This window comes from Telmatherina bonti (assembly GCF_933228915.1).
Source record: "Telmatherina bonti genome assembly, chromosome: 22".
Classification (NCBI taxonomy): domain Eukaryota; kingdom Metazoa; phylum Chordata; class Actinopteri; order Atheriniformes; family Telmatherinidae; genus Telmatherina; species Telmatherina bonti.
In genome coordinates, this window is record NC_136631.1 from 3,070,323 (window position 1) to 3,088,770 (window position 18,448).

Sequence of the window (18,448 nt, forward strand, 5' to 3'; positions counted from 1 at the left end):
GGACCTGGCTCTGACTCTAAAACACACCTGGTTCTGACTCTGAAACACACCTGGTTCTGACTCTGAAACACACCTGGTTCTGACTCTGAAACTCACCTGGTTCTGAATCTGACCTGGCTCTGACTCTGAAACACACCTGGTTCTGACTCTGAAACTCACCTGGTTCTGAATCTGACCTGGCTCTGACTCTGAAACACACCTGGTTCTGACTCTGAAACTCACCTGGTTCTGAATCTGACCTGGCTCTGACTCTGAAACACACCTGGTTCTGACTCGGACCTGGCTCTGACTCTGAAACACACCTGGTTCTGACTCTGAAACTCACCTGGTTCTGACTCGGACCTGGTTCTGACTCTGAATCTGACCTGGTTCTGACTCTGAATCTGACCTGGTTCTGACTCTGAATCTGACCTGGCTCTGACTCTGACTCGGACCTGGCTCTGACTCTGACTCGGACCTGGCTCTGACTCTGACTCGGACCTGGCTCTGACTCTGAAACTGACCTATTCTGACTCTAAAACTCACATGGTTCTGGTTCTGACTCTGAAACACACCTGGTTCTGACTCTGAAACTCACCTGGTTCTGAATCTGACCTGGCTCTGACTCTGAAACACACCTGGTTCTGACTCTGAAACACACCTGGTTCTGACTCTGAAACTCACCTGGTTCTGAATCTGACCTGGCTCTGACTCTGAATCTGACCTGGTTATGACTCTGAATCCGACCTGGTTATGACTCTGAATCTGACCTGGCTCTGACTCTGACTCGGACCTGGCTCTGACTCTGACTCGGACCTGGCTCTGACTCTGAAACACACCTGGTTCTGACTCTGAAACTCACCTGGTTCTGAATCTGACCTTGCTCTGACTCTGAAACACACCTGGTTCTGACTCTGAAACTCACCTGGTTCTGAATCTGACCTGGCTCTGACTCTGAAACACACCTGGTTCTGACTCTGAAACACACCTGGTTCTGAATCTGACCTGGCTCTGACTCTGAATCTGACCTGGTTCTGACTCTGAATCTGACCTGGTTCTGACTCTGAATCTGACCTGGCTCTGACTCTGAATCTGACCTGGCTCTGACTCTGAAACACACCTGGTTCTGACTCTGAAACTCACCTGGTTCTGAATCTGACCTGGTTCTGACTCTGAAACACACCTGGTTCTGACTCTGAAACTCACCTGGCTCTGACTCGGACCTGGCTCTGACTCTGAAACACACCTGGTTCTGACTCTGAAACACACCTGGTTCTGACTCTGAAACTCACCTTGTTCTGAATCTGACCTGGCTCTGACTCTGAAACACACCTGGTTCTGACTCTGAAACTGACCTGGTTCTGACTCTGAAACTCACCTGGTTCTGACTCTGAAACTCACCTGGTTCTCAATCGGACTTGGCTCTGACTCTGAAACACACCTGGTTCTGACTCTGAAACTCACCTGGTTCTGACTCTGAAACTCACCTGGTTCTGACTCTGAAACTCACCTGGTTCTGACTCTGAAACTCACCTGGTTCTGACTCTGAAACTCGGACCTGGTTCTGACTCGGAAACTCACCTGGTTCTGACTCGGAAACTCACCTGGTTATGACTCGGACCTGGTTATGACTCAGAAACGGACCTGGTTCTGACTCAGAAACGGACCTGGTTCTGACTCAGAAACGGACCTGGTTCTGACTCGGACCTGGCTCTGACTCTGAAACGGACCTGGCTCTGACTCTGAAACGGACCTGGTTCTGACTCGGACCTGGTTCTGACTCTGAATCTGACCTGGTTATGACTCTGAATCTGACCTGGCTCTGACTCTGACTCGGACCTGGCTCTGACTCTGACTCGGACCTGGCTCTGACTCTGACTCGGACCTGGCTCTGACTCTGAAACTCACCTGGTTCTGACTCTGAAACTCACCTGGTTCTGACTCGGACCTGGCTCTGACTCTAAAACACACCTGGTTCTGACTCTGAAACACACCTGGTTCTGACTCTGAAACACACCTGGTTCTGACTCTGAAACTCACCTGGTTCTGAATCTGACCTGGCTCTGACTCTGAAACACACCTGGTTCTGACTCTGAAACTCACCTGGTTCTTAATCTGACCTGGCTCTGACTCTGAAACACACCTGGTTCTGACTCGGACCTGGCTCTGACTCTGAAACACACCTGGTTCTGACTCTGAAACTCACCTGGTTCTGACTCGGACCTGGTTCTGACTCTGAATCTGACCTGGTTCTGACTCTGAATCTGACCTGGTTCTGACTCTGAATCTGACCTGGCTCTGACTCTGACTCGGACCTGGCTCTGACTCTGACTCGGACCTGGCTCTGACTCTGACTCGGACCTGGCTCTGACTCTGACTCGGACCTGGCTCTGACTCTGAAACTGACCTATTCTGACTCTAAAACTCACATGGTTCTGGTTCTGACTCTGAAACACACCTGGTTCTGACTCTGAAACTCACCTGGTTCTGAATCTGACCTGGCTCTGACTCTGAAACACACCTGGTTCTGACTCTGAAACACACCTGGTTCTGACTCTGAAACTCACCTGGTTCTGAATCTGACCTGGCTCTGACTCTGAATCTGACCTGGTTATGACTCTGAATCTGACCTGGCTCTGACTCTGACTCGGACCTGGCTCTGACTCTGACTCGGACCTGGCTCTGACTCTGAAACACACCTGGTTCTGACTCTGAAACTCACCTGGTTCTGAATCTGACCTTGCTCTGACTCTGAAACACACCTGGTTCTGACTCTGAAACTCACCTGGTTCTGAATCTGACCTGGCTCTGACTCTGAAACACACCTGGTTCTGACTCTGAAACACACCTGGTTCTGAATCTGACCTGGCTCTGACTCTGAATCTGACCTGGTTCTGACTCTGAATCTGACCTGGTTCTGACTCTGAATCTGACCTGGCTCTGACTCTGAATCTGACCTGGCTCTGACTCTGAAACACACCTGGTTCTGACTCTGAAACTCACCTGGTTCTGAATCTGACCTGGTTCTGACTCTGAAACACACCTGGTTCTGACTCTGAAACTCACCTGGCTCTGACTCGGACCTGGCTCTGACTCTGAAACACACCTGGTTCTGACTCTGAAACACACCTGGTTCTGACTCTGAAACTCACCTTGTTCTGAATCTGACCTGGCTCTGACTCTGAAACACACCTGGTTCTGACTCTGAAACTCACCTGGTTCTGACTCGGACCTGGTTCTGACTCTGAATCTGACCTGGTTCTGACTCTGAATCTGACCTGGTTCTGACTCTGAATCTGACCTGGCTCTGACTCTGACTCGGACCTGGCTCTGACTCTGACTCGGACCTGGCTCTGACTCTGACTCGGACCTGGCTCTGACTCTGAAACTGACCTATTCTGACTCTAAAACTCACATGGTTCTGGTTCTGACTCTGAAACACACCTGGTTCTGACTCTGAAACTCACCTGGTTCTGAATCTGACCTGGCTCTGACTCTGAAACACACCTGGTTCTGACTCTGAAACACACCTGGTTCTGACTCTGAAACTCACCTGGTTCTGAATCTGACCTGGCTCTGACTCTGAATCTGACCTGGTTCTGACTCTGAATCCGACCTGGTTATGACTCTGAATCTGACCTGGCTCTGACTCTGACTCGGACCTGGCTCTGACTCTGACTCGGACCTGGCTCTGACTCTGAAACACACCTGGTTCTGACTCTGAAACTCACCTGGTTCTGAATCTGACCTTGCTCTGACTCTGAAACACACCTGGTTCTGACTCTGAAACTCACCTGGTTCTGAATCTGACCTGGCTCTGACTCTGAAACACACCTGGTTCTGACTCTGAAACACACCTGGTTCTGAATCTGACCTGGCTCTGACTCTGAATCTGACCTGGTTCTGACTCTGAATCTGACCTGGTTCTGACTCTGAATCTGACCTGGCTCTGACTCTGAATCTGACCTGGCTCTGACTCTGAAACACACCTGGTTCTGACTCTGAAACTCACCTGGTTCTGAATCTGACCTGGTTCTGACTCTGAAACACACCTGGTTCTGACTCTGAAACTCACCTGGCTCTGACTCGGACCTGGCTCTGACTCTGAAACACACCTGGTTCTGACTCTGAAACACACCTGGTTCTGACTCTGAAACTCACCTTGTTCTGAATCTGACCTGGCTCTGACTCTGAAACACACCTGGTTCTGACTCTGAAACTGACCTGGTTCTGACTCTGAAACTCACCTGGTTCTGACTCTGAAACTCACCTGGTTCTCAATCGGACTTGGCTCTGACTCTGAAACACACCTGGTTCTGACTCTGAAACTCACCTGGTTCTGACTCTGAAACTCACCTGGTTCTGACTCTGAAACTCACCTGGTTCTGACTCTGAAACTCACCTGGTTCTGACTCTGAAACTCGGACCTGGTTCTGACTCGGAAACTCACCTGGTTCTGACTCGGAAACTCACCTGGTTATGACTCGGACCTGGTTATGACTCAGAAACGGACCTGGTTCTGACTCAGAAACGGACCTGGTTCTGACTCAGAAACGGACCTGGTTCTGACTCGGACCTGGCTCTGACTCTGAAACGGACCTGGCTCTGACTCTGAAACGGACCTGGTTCTGACTCGGACCTGGTTCTGACTCTGAATCTGACCTGGTTATGACTCTGAATCTGACCTGGCTCTGACTCTGACTCGGACCTGGCTCTGACTCTGACTCGGACCTGGCTCTGACTCTGACTCGGACCTGGCTCTGACTCTGAAACTCACCTGGTTCTGACTCTGAAACTCACCTGGTTCTGACTCGGACCTGGCTCTGACTCTAAAACACACCTGGTTCTGACTCTGAAACACACCTGGTTCTGACTCTGAAACACACCTGGTTCTGACTCTGAAACTCACCTGGTTCTGAATCTGACCTGGCTCTGACTCTGAAACACACCTGGTTCTGACTCTGAAACTCACCTGGTTCTGAATCTGACCTGGCTCTGACTCTGAAACACACCTGGTTCTGACTCGGACCTGGCTCTGACTCTGAAACACACCTGGTTCTGACTCTGAAACTCACCTGGTTCTGACTCGGACCTGGTTCTGACTCTGAATCTGACCTGGTTCTGACTCTGAATCTGACCTGGCTCTGACTCTGACTCGGACCTGGCTCTGACTCTGACTCGGACCTGGCTCTGACTCTGACTCGGACCTGGCTCTGACTCTGAAACTGACCTATTCTGACTCTAAAACTCACATGGTTCTGGTTCTGACTCTGAAACACACCTGGTTCTGACTCTGAAACTCACCTGGTTCTGAATCTGACCTGGCTCTGACTCTGAAACACACCTGGTTCTGACTCTGAAACACACCTGGTTCTGACTCTGAAACTCACCTGGTTCTGAATCTGACCTGGCTCTGACTCTGAATCTGACCTGGTTCTGACTCTGAATCCGACCTGGTTATGACTCTGAATCTGACCTGGCTCTGACTCTGACTCGGACCTGGCTCTGACTCTGACTCGGACCTGGCTCTGACTCTGAAACACACCTGGTTCTGACTCTGAAACTCACCTGGTTCTGAATCTGACCTTGCTCTGACTCTGAAACACACCTGGTTCTGACTCTGAAACTCACCTGGTTCTGAATCTGACCTGGCTCTGACTCTGAAACACACCTGGTTCTGACTCTGAAACACACCTGGTTCTGAATCTGACCTGGCTCTGACTCTGAATCTGACCTGGTTCTGACTCTGAATCTGACCTGGTTCTGACTCTGAATCTGACCTGGCTCTGACTCTGAATCTGACCTGGCTCTGACTCTGAAACACACCTGGTTCTGACTCTGAAACTCACCTGGTTCTGAATCTGACCTGGTTCTGACTCTGAAACACACCTGGTTCTGACTCTGAAACTCACCTGGTTCTGACTCGGACCTGGTTCTGACTCTGAATCTGACCTGGTTCTGACTCTGAAACACACCTGGTTCTGACTCTGAAACTCACCTGGCTCTGACTCGGACCTGGCTCTGACTCTGAAACACACCTGGTTCTGACTCTGAAACACACCTGGTTCTGACTCTGAAACTCACCTTGTTCTGAATCTGACCTGGCTCTGACTCTGAAACACACCTGGTTCTGACTCTGAAACTCACCTGGTTCTGACTCGGACCTGGTTCTGACTCTGAATCTGACCTGGTTCTGACTCTGAATCTGACCTGGTTCTGACTCTGAATCTGACCTGGCTCTGACTCTGACTCGGACCTGGCTCTGACTCTGACTCGGACCTGGCTCTGACTCTGACTCGGACCTGGCTCTGACTCTGAAACTGACCTATTCTGACTCTAAAACTCACATGGTTCTGGTTCTGACTCTGAAACACACCTGGTTCTGACTCTGAAACTCACCTGGTTCTGAATCTGACCTGGCTCTGACTCTGAAACACACCTGGTTCTGACTCTGAAACACACCTGGTTCTGACTCTGAAACTCACCTGGTTCTGAATCTGACCTGGCTCTGACTCTGAATCTGACCTGGTTCTGACTCTGAATCCGACCTGGTTATGACTCTGAATCTGACCTGGCTCTGACTCTGACTCGGACCTGGCTCTGACTCTGACTCGGACCTGGCTCTGACTCTGAAACACACCTGGTTCTGACTCTGAAACTCACCTGGTTCTGAATCTGACCTTGCTCTGACTCTGAAACACACATGGTTCTGACTCTGAAACTCACCTGGTTCTGAATCTGACCTGGTTCTGACTCTGAAACACACCTGGTTCTGAATCTGACCTGGCTCTGACTCTGAATCTGACCTGGTTCTGACTCTGAATCTGACCTGGTTCTGACTCTGAATCTGACCTGGCTCTGACTCTGAATCTGACCTGGCTCTGACTCTGAAACACACCTGGTTCTGACTCTGAAACTCACCTGGTTCTGAATCTGACCTGGTTCTGACTCTGAAACACACCTGGTTCTGACTCTGAAACTCACCTGGCTCTGACTCGGACCTGGCTCTGACTCTGAAACACACCTGGTTCTGACTCTGAAACACACCTGGTTCTGACTCTGAAACTCACCTTGTTCTGAATCTGACCTGGCTCTGACTCTGAAACACACCTGGTTCTGACTCTGAAACTGACCTGGTTCTGACTCTGAAACTCACCTGGTTCTGACTCTGAAACTCACCTGGTTCTCAATCGGACTTGGCTCTGACTCTGAAACACACCTGGTTCTGACTCTGAAACTCACCTGGTTCTGACTCTGAAACTCACCTGGTTCTGACTCTGAAACTCACCTGGTTCTGACTCTGAAACTCGGACCTGGTTCTGACTCGGAAACTCACCTGGTTCTGACTCGGAAACTCACCTGGTTATGACTCGGACCTGGTTATGACTCAGAAACGGACCTGGTTCTGACTCAGAAACGGACCTGGTTCTGACTCAGAAACGGACCTGGTTCTGACTCGGACCTGGCTCTGACTCTGAAACGGACCTGGCTCTGACTCTGAAACGGACCTGGTTCTGACTCGGACCTGGTTCTGACTCTGAATCTGACCTGGTTATGACTCTGAATCTGACCTGGCTCTGACTCTGACTCGGACCTGGCTCTGACTCTGACTCGGACCTGGCTCTGACTCTGACTCGGACCTGGCTCTGACTCTGAAACTCACCTGGTTCTGACTCTGAAACTCACCTGGTTCTGACTCGGACCTGGCTCTGACTCTAAAACACACCTGGTTCTGACTCTGAAACACACCTGGTTCTGACTCTGAAACACACCTGGTTCTGACTCTGAAACTCACCTGGTTCTGAATCTGACCTGGCTCTGACTCTGAAACACACCTGGTTCTGACTCTGAAACTCACCTGGTTCTGAATCTGACCTGGCTCTGACTCTGAAACACACCTGGTTCTGACTCGGACCTGGCTCTGACTCTGAAACACACCTGGTTCTGACTCTGAAACTCACCTGGTTCTGACTCGGACCTGGTTCTGACTCTGAATCTGACCTGGTTCTGACTCTGAATCTGACCTGGTTCTGACTCTGAATCTGACCTGGCTCTGACTCTGACTCGGACCTGGCTCTGACTCTGACTCGGACCTGGCTCTGACTCTGACTCGGACCTGGCTCTGACTCTGAAACTGACCTATTCTGACTCTAAAACTCACATGGTTCTGGTTCTGACTCTGAAACACACCTGGTTCTGACTCTGAAACTCACCTGGTTCTGAATCTGACCTGGCTCTGACTCTGAAACACACCTGGTTCTGACTCTGAAACACACCTGGTTCTGACTCTGAAACTCACCTGGTTCTGAATCTGACCTGGCTCTGACTCTGAATCTGACCTGGTTCTGACTCTGAATCCGACCTGGTTATGACTCTGAATCTGACCTGGCTCTGACTCTGACTCGGACCTGGCTCTGACTCTGACTCGGACCTGGCTCTGACTCTGAAACACACCTGGTTCTGACTCTGAAACTCACCTGGTTCTGAATCTGACCTTGCTCTGACTCTGAAACACACCTGGTTCTGACTCTGAAACTCACCTGGTTCTGAATCTGACCTGGCTCTGACTCTGAAACACACCTGGTTCTGACTCTGAAACACACCTGGTTCTGAATCTGACCTGGCTCTGACTCTGAATCTGACCTGGTTCTGACTCTGAATCTGACCTGGTTCTGACTCTGAAACACACCTGGTTCTGACTCTGAAACTCACCTGGTTCTGAATCTGACCTGGTTCTGACTCTGAAACACACCTGGTTCTGACTCTGAAACTGACCTGGTTCTGACTCTGAAACTCACCTGGTTCTGACTCTGAAACTCACCTGGTTCTCAATCGGACTTGGCTCTGACTCTGAAACACACCTGGTTCTGACTCTGAAACTCACCTGGTTCTGACTCTGAAACTCACCTGGTTCTGACTCTGAAACTCACCTGGTTCTGACTCTGAAACTCACCTGGTTCTGACTCTGAAACTCGGACCTGGTTCTGACTCGGAAACTCACCTGGTTCTGACTCGGAAACTCACCTGGTTCTGACTCGGGAACTGACCTGGTTCTGACTCCGAAACTGACCTGGTTATGACTCGGACCTGGTTATGACTCGGACCTGGTTATGACTCCGAAACTGACCTGGTTCTGACTCCGAATCTGACCTGGTTCTGACTCTGAATCTGACCTGGTTCTGACTCCTAAACTGACCTATTCTGACTCTAAAACTCACATGGTTCTGGTTCTGACTCGAACTCACATGGTTCTGGTTCTGACTCTGACCTGGTTCTGACTCTGAAACACACCTGGCTCTGACTCTGAAACACACCTGGTTCTGACTCTGAAACTCACCTGGTTCTGACTCTGAAACTCACCTGGTTCTGACTCGGACCTGACTCTGACTCTGAAACACACCTGGTTCTGACTCTGAAACTCACCTGGTTCTGACTCGGACCTGGCTCTGACTCTGAAACACACCTGGTTCTGACTCTGAAACTCACTTGGTTCTGACTCGGACCTGGCTCTGACTCTGAAACTGACCTGGTTCTGACTCTGAAACTCACCTGGTTCTGACTCGGACCTGGTTCTGACTCGGACCTGGTTCTGACTCGAAACTGGTTCTGACTCCGAAACTGACCTGGTTCTGACTCCGAAACTGACCTGGTTCTGACTCCGAAACTGACCTGGTTCTGACTCCGAAACTGACCTGGTTCTGACTCCGAAACTGACCTGGTTCTGACTCCGAAACTGACCTGGTTCTGACTCGGACTTGGCTCTGAATCTGAAAAAGACCTGGCTCTGACTCTGAATCTGACCTGGTTCTGATTCTGACTCGGACCTGGTTATGACTCGGACCTGGTTATGACTCCGAAACTGACCTGGTTCTTACTCGGACCTGGCTCTGAATCTGAAACGGACCTGGCTCTGACTCTGAAACGGACCTGGTTCTGACTCTGAAACGGACCTGGTTCTGACTCTGAATCTGACCTGGTTATGACTCTGAATCTGACCTGGTTATGACTCTGGCTCTGACTCTGACTCGGACCTGGCTCTGACTCTGAAACTGACCTATTCTGACTCTAAAACTCACATGGTTCTGGTTCTGACTCTGAAACTCACATGGTTCTGGTTCTGACTCTGACCTGGTTCTGACTCTGAAACACACCTGGTTCTGACTGAAACTCACCTGGTTCTGAATCTGACCTGGCTCTGACTCTGAAACACACCTGGTTATGACTCTGAAACACACCTGGTTATGACTCTGAATCTGACCTGGCTCTGACTCGGACCTGGCTCTGACTCTGAAACACACCTGGTTCTGACTCTGAAACTCACCTGGTTCTGAATCTGAAACTGACCTGGCTCTGACTCTGAAACTCACCTGGTTCTGAATCTGACCTGGCTCTGACTCTGAAACACACCTGGTTCTGACTCTGAAACTCACCTGGTTCTGACTCGGACCTGGCTCTGACTCTGAAACACACCTGGTTCTGACTCTGAAACTCACCTGGTTCTGACTCGGACCTGGTTCTGACTCTGAATCTGACCTGGTTCTGACTCTGAATCTGACCTGGCTCTGACTCTGACTCGGACCTGGCTCTGACTCTGACTCGGACCTGGCTCTGACTCTGAAACTGACCTATTCTGACTCTAAAACTCACATGGTTCTGGTTCTGACTCTGAAACTCACATGGTTCTGGTTCTGACTCTGAAACTCACCTGGTTCTGAATCTGACCTGGCTCTGACTCTGAAACACACCTGGTTCTGACTCTGAAACACACCTGGTTCTGAATCTGACCTGGCTCTGACTCTGAATCTGACCTGTTTCTGACTCTGAATCCGACCTGGTTCTGACTCTGAATCCGACCTGGCTCTGACTCTGAAACGGACCTGGTTCTGACTCTGAAACTGACCTGGTTCTGACTCTGAAACGGACCTGGCTCTGACTCTGAAACTGACCTGGTTCTGACTCTGAAACTGACCTGGTTCTGACTCTGAAACTGACCTGGTTCTGACTCTGAAACTGACCTGGTTCTGACTCTGAAACTCACCTGGTTCTGACTCTGAAACTCACCTGGCTCTGACTCGGACCTGGCTCTGACTCCGAAACTGACCTGGCTGACTCCAAAACTGACCTGGCCCTGACTCAGAAACGGACCTGGTTCTGACTCAGAAACGGACCTGGTTCTGACTCAGAAACGGACCTGGTTCTGACTCGGACCTGGCTCTGACTCTGAAACGGACCTGGCTCTGACTCTGAAACGGACCTGGTTCTGACTCGGACCTGGTTCTGACTCTGAATCTGACCTGGTTATGACTCTGAATCTGACCTGGCTCTGACTCTGACTCGGACCTGGCTCTGACTCTGACTCGGACCTGGCTCTGACTCTGACTCGGACCTGGCTCTGACTCTGAAACTCACCTGGTTCTGACTCTGAAACTCACCTGGTTCTGACTCGGACCTGGCTCTGACTCTAAAACACACCTGGTTCTGACTCTGAAACACACCTGGTTCTGACTCTGAAACACACCTGGTTCTGACTCTGAAACTCACCTGGTTCTGAATCTGACCTGGCTCTGACTCTGAAACACACCTGGTTCTGACTCTGAAACTCACCTGGTTCTGACTCGGACCTGGCTCTGACTCTGAAACACACCTGGTTCTGACTCGGACCTGGCTCTGACTCTGAAACACACCTGGTTCTGACTCTGAAACTCACCTGGTTCTGACTCGGACCTGGTTCTGACTCTGAATCTGACCTGGTTCTGACTCTGAATCTGACCTGGTTCTGACTCTGAATCTGACCTGGCTCTGACTCTGAATCTGACCTGGCTCTGACTCTGACTCGGACCTGGCTCTGACTCTGACTCGGACCTGGCTCTGACTCTGAAACTGACCTATTCTGACTCTAAAACTCACATGGTTCTGGTTCTGACTCTGAAACACACCTGGTTCTGACTCTGAAACACACCTGGTTCTGACTCTGAAACTCACCTGGTTCTGAATCTGACCTGGCTCTGACTCTGAATCTGACCTGGTTCTGACTCTGAAACACACATGGTTCTGACTCTGAAACTCACCTGGTTCTGAATCTGACCTGGCTCTGACTCTGAATCTGACCTGGTTCTGACTCTGAATCCGACCTGGTTATGACTCTGAATCTGACCTGGCTCTGACTCTGACTCGGACCTGGCTCTGACTCTGACTCGGACCTGGCTCTGACTCTGAAACACACCTGGTTCTGACTCTGAAACTCACCTGGTTCTGAATCTGACCTTGCTCTGACTCTGAAACACACCTGGTTCTGACTCTGAAACTCACCTGGTTCTGAATCTGACCTGGTTCTGACTCTGAAACACACCTGGTTCTGACTCTGAAACTCACCTGGCTCTGACTCGGACCTGGCTCTGACTCTGAAACACACCTGGTTCTGACTCTGAAACACACCTGGTTCTGACTCTGAAACTCACCTTGTTCTGAATCTGACCTGGCTCTGACTCTGAAACACACCTGGTTCTGACTCTGAAACTCACCTGGTTCTGACTCGGACCTGGCTCTGACTCTGAAACTCACTTGGTTCTGACTCGGACCTGGCTCTGACTCTGAAACTCACCTGGTTCTGACTCTGAAACTCACCTGGTTATGACTCGGACCTGGTTATGACTCCGAAACTGACCTGGTTCTGACTCCGAAACTGACCTGGTTCTGACTCGGACCTGGTTATGACTCCGAAACTGACCTGGTTCTGACTCTGAAACTGACCTGGTTCTGACTCTGAAACACACCTGGTTCTGACTCTGAAACTCACCTGGTTCTGACTCGGACCTGGCTCTGACTCTGAAACTCACCTGGTTCTGACTCGGACCTGGCTCTGACTCTGAAACTCACTTGGTTCTGACTCGGACCTGGCTCTGACTCTGAAACGGACCTGGCTCTGACTCTGAAACGGACCTGGTTCTGACTCTGAAACTCACCTGGTTCTGACTCTGAAACTCACCTGGTTCTGACTCGGACCTGGTTCTGACTCGGACCTGGTTCTGACTCGGACCTGGTTATGACTCGGACCTGGTTATGACTCCGAAACTGACCTGGTTCTGACTCGGACCTGGTTCTGAATCTGAAAAAGACCTGGCTCTGACTCCGAAACTGACCTGGCTCTGACTCAGAAACGGACCTGGTTCTGACTCAGAAACGGACCTGGTTCTGACTCAGAAACGGACCTGGTTCTGACTCGGACCTGGCTCTGACTCTGAAACGGACCTGGCTCTGACTCTGAATCTGACCTGGTTCTGACTCTGACTCGGACCTGGTTATGACTCCGAAACTGACCTGGTTCTGACTCTGACCTGGCTCTGAATCTGAAAAAGACCTGGCTCTGACTCAGAAACGGACCTGGTTCTGACTCAGAAACGGACCTGGTTCTGACTCGGACCTGGTTCTGACTCTGAAACGGACCTGGCTCTGACTCAGAAATGGACCTGGTTCTGACTCGGACCTGGTTCTGACTCTGAAACTCACCTGGTTCTGACTCGGACCTGGTTATGACTCCGAAACTTACCTGGTTCTGACTCGGAACTGGCTCTGAATCTGAAAAAGACCTGGCTCTGACTCCGAAACAGACCTGGTTCTGACTCTGAAACAGACCTGGCTCTGGCTCTGAAACGGACCTGGCTCTGACCTGGCTCTGGCTCTGACTCTGAATCTGACCTGGTTCTGACTCTGAATCGGACCTGGTTCTGACTCTGAATATGACCTGGTTCTGACTCTGAAACTCACCTGGTTCTGAATCGGACCTTGCTCTGACTCTGAAACTCACCTGGTTCTGACTCTGAAACTCACCTGGTTCTGACTCGGACCTGGTTCTGACTCTGAAACAGACCTGGCTCTGACTCTGAAACGGACCTGGCTCTGGCTCTGACTCTGAATCTGAATCTGACCTGGTTCTGACTCTGAATTGGACCTGGTTCTGACTCTGTATATGACCTGGTTCTGACTCTGAAACTCACCTGGTTCTGACTCTGAAACTCACCTGGTTCTGACTCGGACCTGTGTGTGTGTATATATATATATATATATATATATATATATATATATATATATATATATATATATATATATATATATATATATATATGTGTGTGTGTGTGTATATATATATGTGTGTGTATATGTATGTATATATGTATGTATATTCCTGTCTTTTTCTCCTCCTCCTGCAGACTCATCCTGCTGCCAGCAAACTGCCTCTGAAGGACAACTTCTCCTTCGACGACTACAGGTCAGACGCTCCTCCTAGTTCTCCTCCTCCTCCTATTTATCCTCTTAGTTCTCCTCCTCCTCCTCCTAGTTCTCCTCATAGTTCTCCTCTTAGTTCTCCTCCTCCTCCTATATATCCTCTTAGTTCTCCTCCTCCTCCTATTTATCCTCTTAGTTCTCCTCCTCCTCCTCCTCCTCCTAGTTCTCCTCTTAGTTCTCCTCCTCCTCCTCCTAGTTCTCCTCTTAGTTCTCCTCCTCCTCCTCCTAGTTCTCCTCTTAGTTCTCCTCCTCCTCCTATATATCCTCTTAGTTCTGCTCCTCCTCCTATTTATCCTCTTAGTTCTCCTCCTCCTCCTCCTAGTTCTCCTCTTAGTTCTCCTCCTCCTCCTCCTAGTTCTCCTCTTAGTTCTCCTCCTCCTCCTAGTTCTCCTCTTAGTTCTCCTCCTCCTCCTAGTTCTCCTCTTAGTTCTCCTCCTCCTCCTATTTATCCTCTTAGTTCTCCTCCTCCTCCTAGTTCTCCTCTTAGTTCTCCTCCTCCTCCTAGTTCTCCTCTTAGTTCTCCTCCTCCTCCTAGTTCTCCTCTTAGTTCTCCTCCTCCTCCTAGTTCTCCTCTTAGTTCTCCTCCTCCTCCTAGTTCTCCTCTTAGTTCTCCTCCTCCTCCTCCTAGTTCTCCTCTTAGTTCTCCTCCTCCTCCTCCTAGTTCTCCTCTTAGTTCTCCTCCTCCTCCTAGTTCTCCTCTTAGTTCTCCTCCTCCTCCTCCTAGTTCTCCTCTTAATTCTCCTCCTCCTCCTAGTTCTCCTCTTAGTTCTCCTCCTCCTCCTCCTAGTTCTCCCCTTAGTTCTCCTCCTCCTCCTAGTTCTCCTCTTAGTTCTCCTCCTCCTCCTATTTATCCTCTTAGTTCTCCTCCTCCTCCTAGTTCTCCTCTTAGTTCTCCTCCTCCTCCTAGTTCTCCTCTTAGTTCTCCTCCTCCTCCTCCTCCTAGTTCTCCTCTTAGTTCTCCTCCTCCTCCTCCTAGTTCTCCCCTTAGTTCTCCTCCTCCTCCTCCTAGTTCTCCCCTTAGTTCTCCTCCTGCTCCTCCTAGTTCTCCTCTTAGTTCTCCTCCTCCTCCTAGTTCTCCTCTTAGTTCTCCTCCTCCTCCTCCTCCTAGTTCTCCTCCTCCTCCTCCTCCCCTTAGTTCTCCTCCTCCTCCTCCTAGTTCTCCTCTTAGTTCTCCTCCTCCTCCTAGTTCTCCTCCTCCTCCTCCTCCTCCTCCTCCTAGTTCTCCTCCTCCTCCTCCTCCTAGTTCTCCTCTTAGTTCTCCTCCTCCTCCTCCTCCTAGTTCTCCTCTTAGTTCTCCTCCTCCTCCTCCTCCTAGTTCTCCTCTTAGTTCTCCTCCTCCTCCTAGTTCTCCTCTTAGTTCTCCTCCTCCTCCTAGTTCTCCCCTTAGTTCTCCTCCTGCTCCTCCTAGTTCTCCTCTTAGTTCTCCTCCTGCTCCTCCTAGTTCTCCTCTTAGTTCTCCTCCTCCTCCTAGTTCTCCTCTTAGTTCTCCTCCTCCTCCTCCTCCTAGTTCTCCTCCTCCTCCTCCTCCTAGTTCTCCCCTTAGTTCTCCTCCTCCTCCTCCTAGTTCTCCTCTTAGTTCTCCTCCTCCTCCTCCTAGTTCTCCTCTTAGTTCTCCTCCTCCTCCTCCTCCTAGTTCTCCTCCTCCTCCTCCTCCTCCTCCTAGTTCTCCTCTTAGTTCTCCTCCTCCTAGTTCTCCTCTTAGTTCTCCTCCTCTTCCTCCTCCTAGTTCTCCTCTTCCTCCTCCTAGTTCTCCTCCTCCTCCTAGTTCTCCTCCTCCTTGGGGGAGTGGGGTATCAGAAGCGTCTTGTTGCTTTAAACGCTGTGCCGGCTGTTTGGCTGGTTTTATCGGGTGTTGCTGCTGTCAGCGTGAGACTGAAGGAGTTCCTGGACGGGAGTCGGGGAGCCGGAGGAGAAAAGAGTCGGTGATGGAGGAGGAGAAAAGAGTCGGTGATGGAGGAGGAGAAAAGAGTCGGTGATGTAGGAGGAGAAAAGAGTCGGTGATGGAGGAGGAGAAAGGAGTCGTTGATGGAGGAGGAGAAAGGAGTCGGTGATGGAGGAGGACACGGTGAAACGAGGACTTGAAAATGAACTTCTACCAGTCAGACTGGAACTCCTCCTGCAGGATTCTGTTTCCATCTGAAGTCGGCCTCCTGCCGAACACCAACATGGTTTCAGAAGTCTTCCTCATCTTCTTCCCCGTCGTCTTCTTCCCCGTCGTCTTCTTCCTCCTCCTCGTCTTCTTCCTCCTCCTCGTCTTCTTCCTCCTCCTCGTCTTCTTCCTCCTCCTCGTCGTCTTCTTCCTCCTCCTCGTCTTCTTCCTCCTCCTCGTCGTCTTCTTCCCCGTCGTCTTCTTCCTCGTCGTCTTCTTCCTCGTCGTCTTCTTCCCCGTCGTCTTCTTCCTCGTCGTCTTCTTCCTCCTCCTCGTCGTCTTCTTCCTCCTCCTCGTCTTCTTCCTCCTCCTCGTCGTCTTCTTCCCCGTCGTCTTCTTCCTCGTCGTCTTCTTCCTCGTCGTCTTCTTCCCCGTCGTCTTCTTCCTCGTCGTCTTCTTCCCCGTCGTCTTCTTCCCCGTCGTCTTCTTCCTCCTCCTCGTCTTCTTCCTCCTCCTCGTCGTCTTCTTCCTCGTCGTCTTCTTCCCCGTCGTCTTCTTCCTCGTCGTCTTCTTCCTCGTCGTCTTCTTCCCCGTCGTCTTCCTCCTCCTCGTCTTCTTCCTCCTCCCCGTCGTCTTCTTCCCCGTCGTCTTCTTCCTCGTCGTCTTCTTCCTCGTCGTCTTCTTCCCCGTCGTCTTCTTCCCCGTCGTCTTCTTCCTCCTCCTCGTCTTCTTCCTCCTCCTCGTCGTCTTCTTCCCCGTCGTCTTCTTCCTCCTCCTCGTCTTCTTCCTCCTCCTCCTCGTCTTCCTCCTCCTCGTCGTCTTCTTCCTTCTCGTCTTCTACCTCGTCGTCTTCTTCCCCGTCGTCTTCTTCCTCCTCGTCTTCTTCCCCGTCGTCTTCTTCCTCCTCGTCTTCTTTCCCGTCGTCTTCTTCCTCCTCGTCTTCTTCCCCTTCGTCTTCTTCCTCCTCGTCGTCTCCCTCGTCGTCTCCCTCGTCGTCTTCCCCGTCGTCTTCTTCCCCGTCGTCTTCTTCCCCGTCGTCTTCTTCCCCGTCGTCTTCCTCCCCGTCTTCTTCCTCCCCGTCGTCTTCCTCCCCGTCTTCTTCCTCCCCGTCTTCTTCCTCCTCCTCGTCGTCTTCCTCCTCCTCGTCGTCTTCCTCCTCCTCGTCGTCTTCCTCCTCCTCGTCGTCTTCTTCCTTCTCGTCTTCTTCCCCGTCGTCTTCTTCCCCGTCGTCTTCTTCCCCGTCGTCTTCTTCCCCGTCGTCTTCTTCCTCGTCGTCTTCTTCCTCGTCGTCTTCTTCACCGTCGTCTTCTTCCCCGTCGTCTTCTTCCTCGTCGTCTTCTTCACCGTCGTCTTCTTCCCCGTCGTCTTCTTCCCCGTCGTCTTCTTCCTCCTCGTCTTCTTCCCCGTCGTCTTCTTCCCCGTCGTCTTCTTCCCCGTCGTCTTCTTCCCCGTCGTCTTCTTCCTCCTCGTCTTCTTCCCCTTCGTCGTCTTCCTCCTCGTCTTCTTCCCCATCGTCTTCTTCCCCTTCGTCTTCTTCCTCCTCGTCGTCGTCGTCTTCCTCCCCGTCGTCGTCTTCTTCCTCGTCGTCTTCTTCCTCGTCGTCTTCTTCCCCGTCGTCGTCTTCCTCCTCGTCGTCGTCTTCCTCCTCGTCGTCTTCTTCCTCGTCGTCTTCTTCCCCGTCGTCGTCTTCCTCCTCGTCGTCGTCTTCCTCCTCGTCGTCGTCTTCCTCCTCGTCGTCGTCTTCTTCCCCGTCGTCTTCTTCCTCGTCGTCTTCTTCCCCGTCGTCGTCTTCCTCCTCGTCGTCTTCTTCCTCCTCCTCGTCTTCTTCCTCCTCCTCCTCGTCTTCCTCCTCCTCGTCGTCTTCTTCCTTCTCGTCTTCTACCTCGTCGTCTTCTTCCCCGTCGTCTTCTTCCTCCTCGTCTTCTTCCCCGTCGTCTTCTTCCTCGTCGTCTTCTTCCTCGTCGTCTTCTTCCCCGTCGTCTTCTTCCCCGTCGTCTTCTTCCCCGTCGTCTTCTTCTTCCTCATCGTCTTCTTCCCCGTCGTCTTCTTCCTCCTCGTCTTCTTTCCCGTCGTCTTCTTCCTCCTCCTCGTCTTCTT

At 51.2% G+C, this 18,448-nt stretch overlaps 1 protein-coding gene across 3 annotated transcripts in view; it reads left to right on the forward strand.

The window, feature by feature from the left end:
- Positions 1-18,448, forward strand: part of setd3 (SET domain containing 3, actin histidine methyltransferase) — a 72,862-nt gene that overhangs the window by 35,538 nt on the left and 18,876 nt on the right. For all 3 annotated transcript variants that reach the window (XM_079262549.1, XM_079262551.1, XM_079262550.1), the window contains exon 7: positions 14,187-14,245. In XM_079262549.1, coding sequence (XP_079118675.1) covers positions 14,187-14,245 — 59 coding nt within the window. The remainder of the gene's footprint in view (positions 1-14,186; positions 14,246-18,448) is intronic.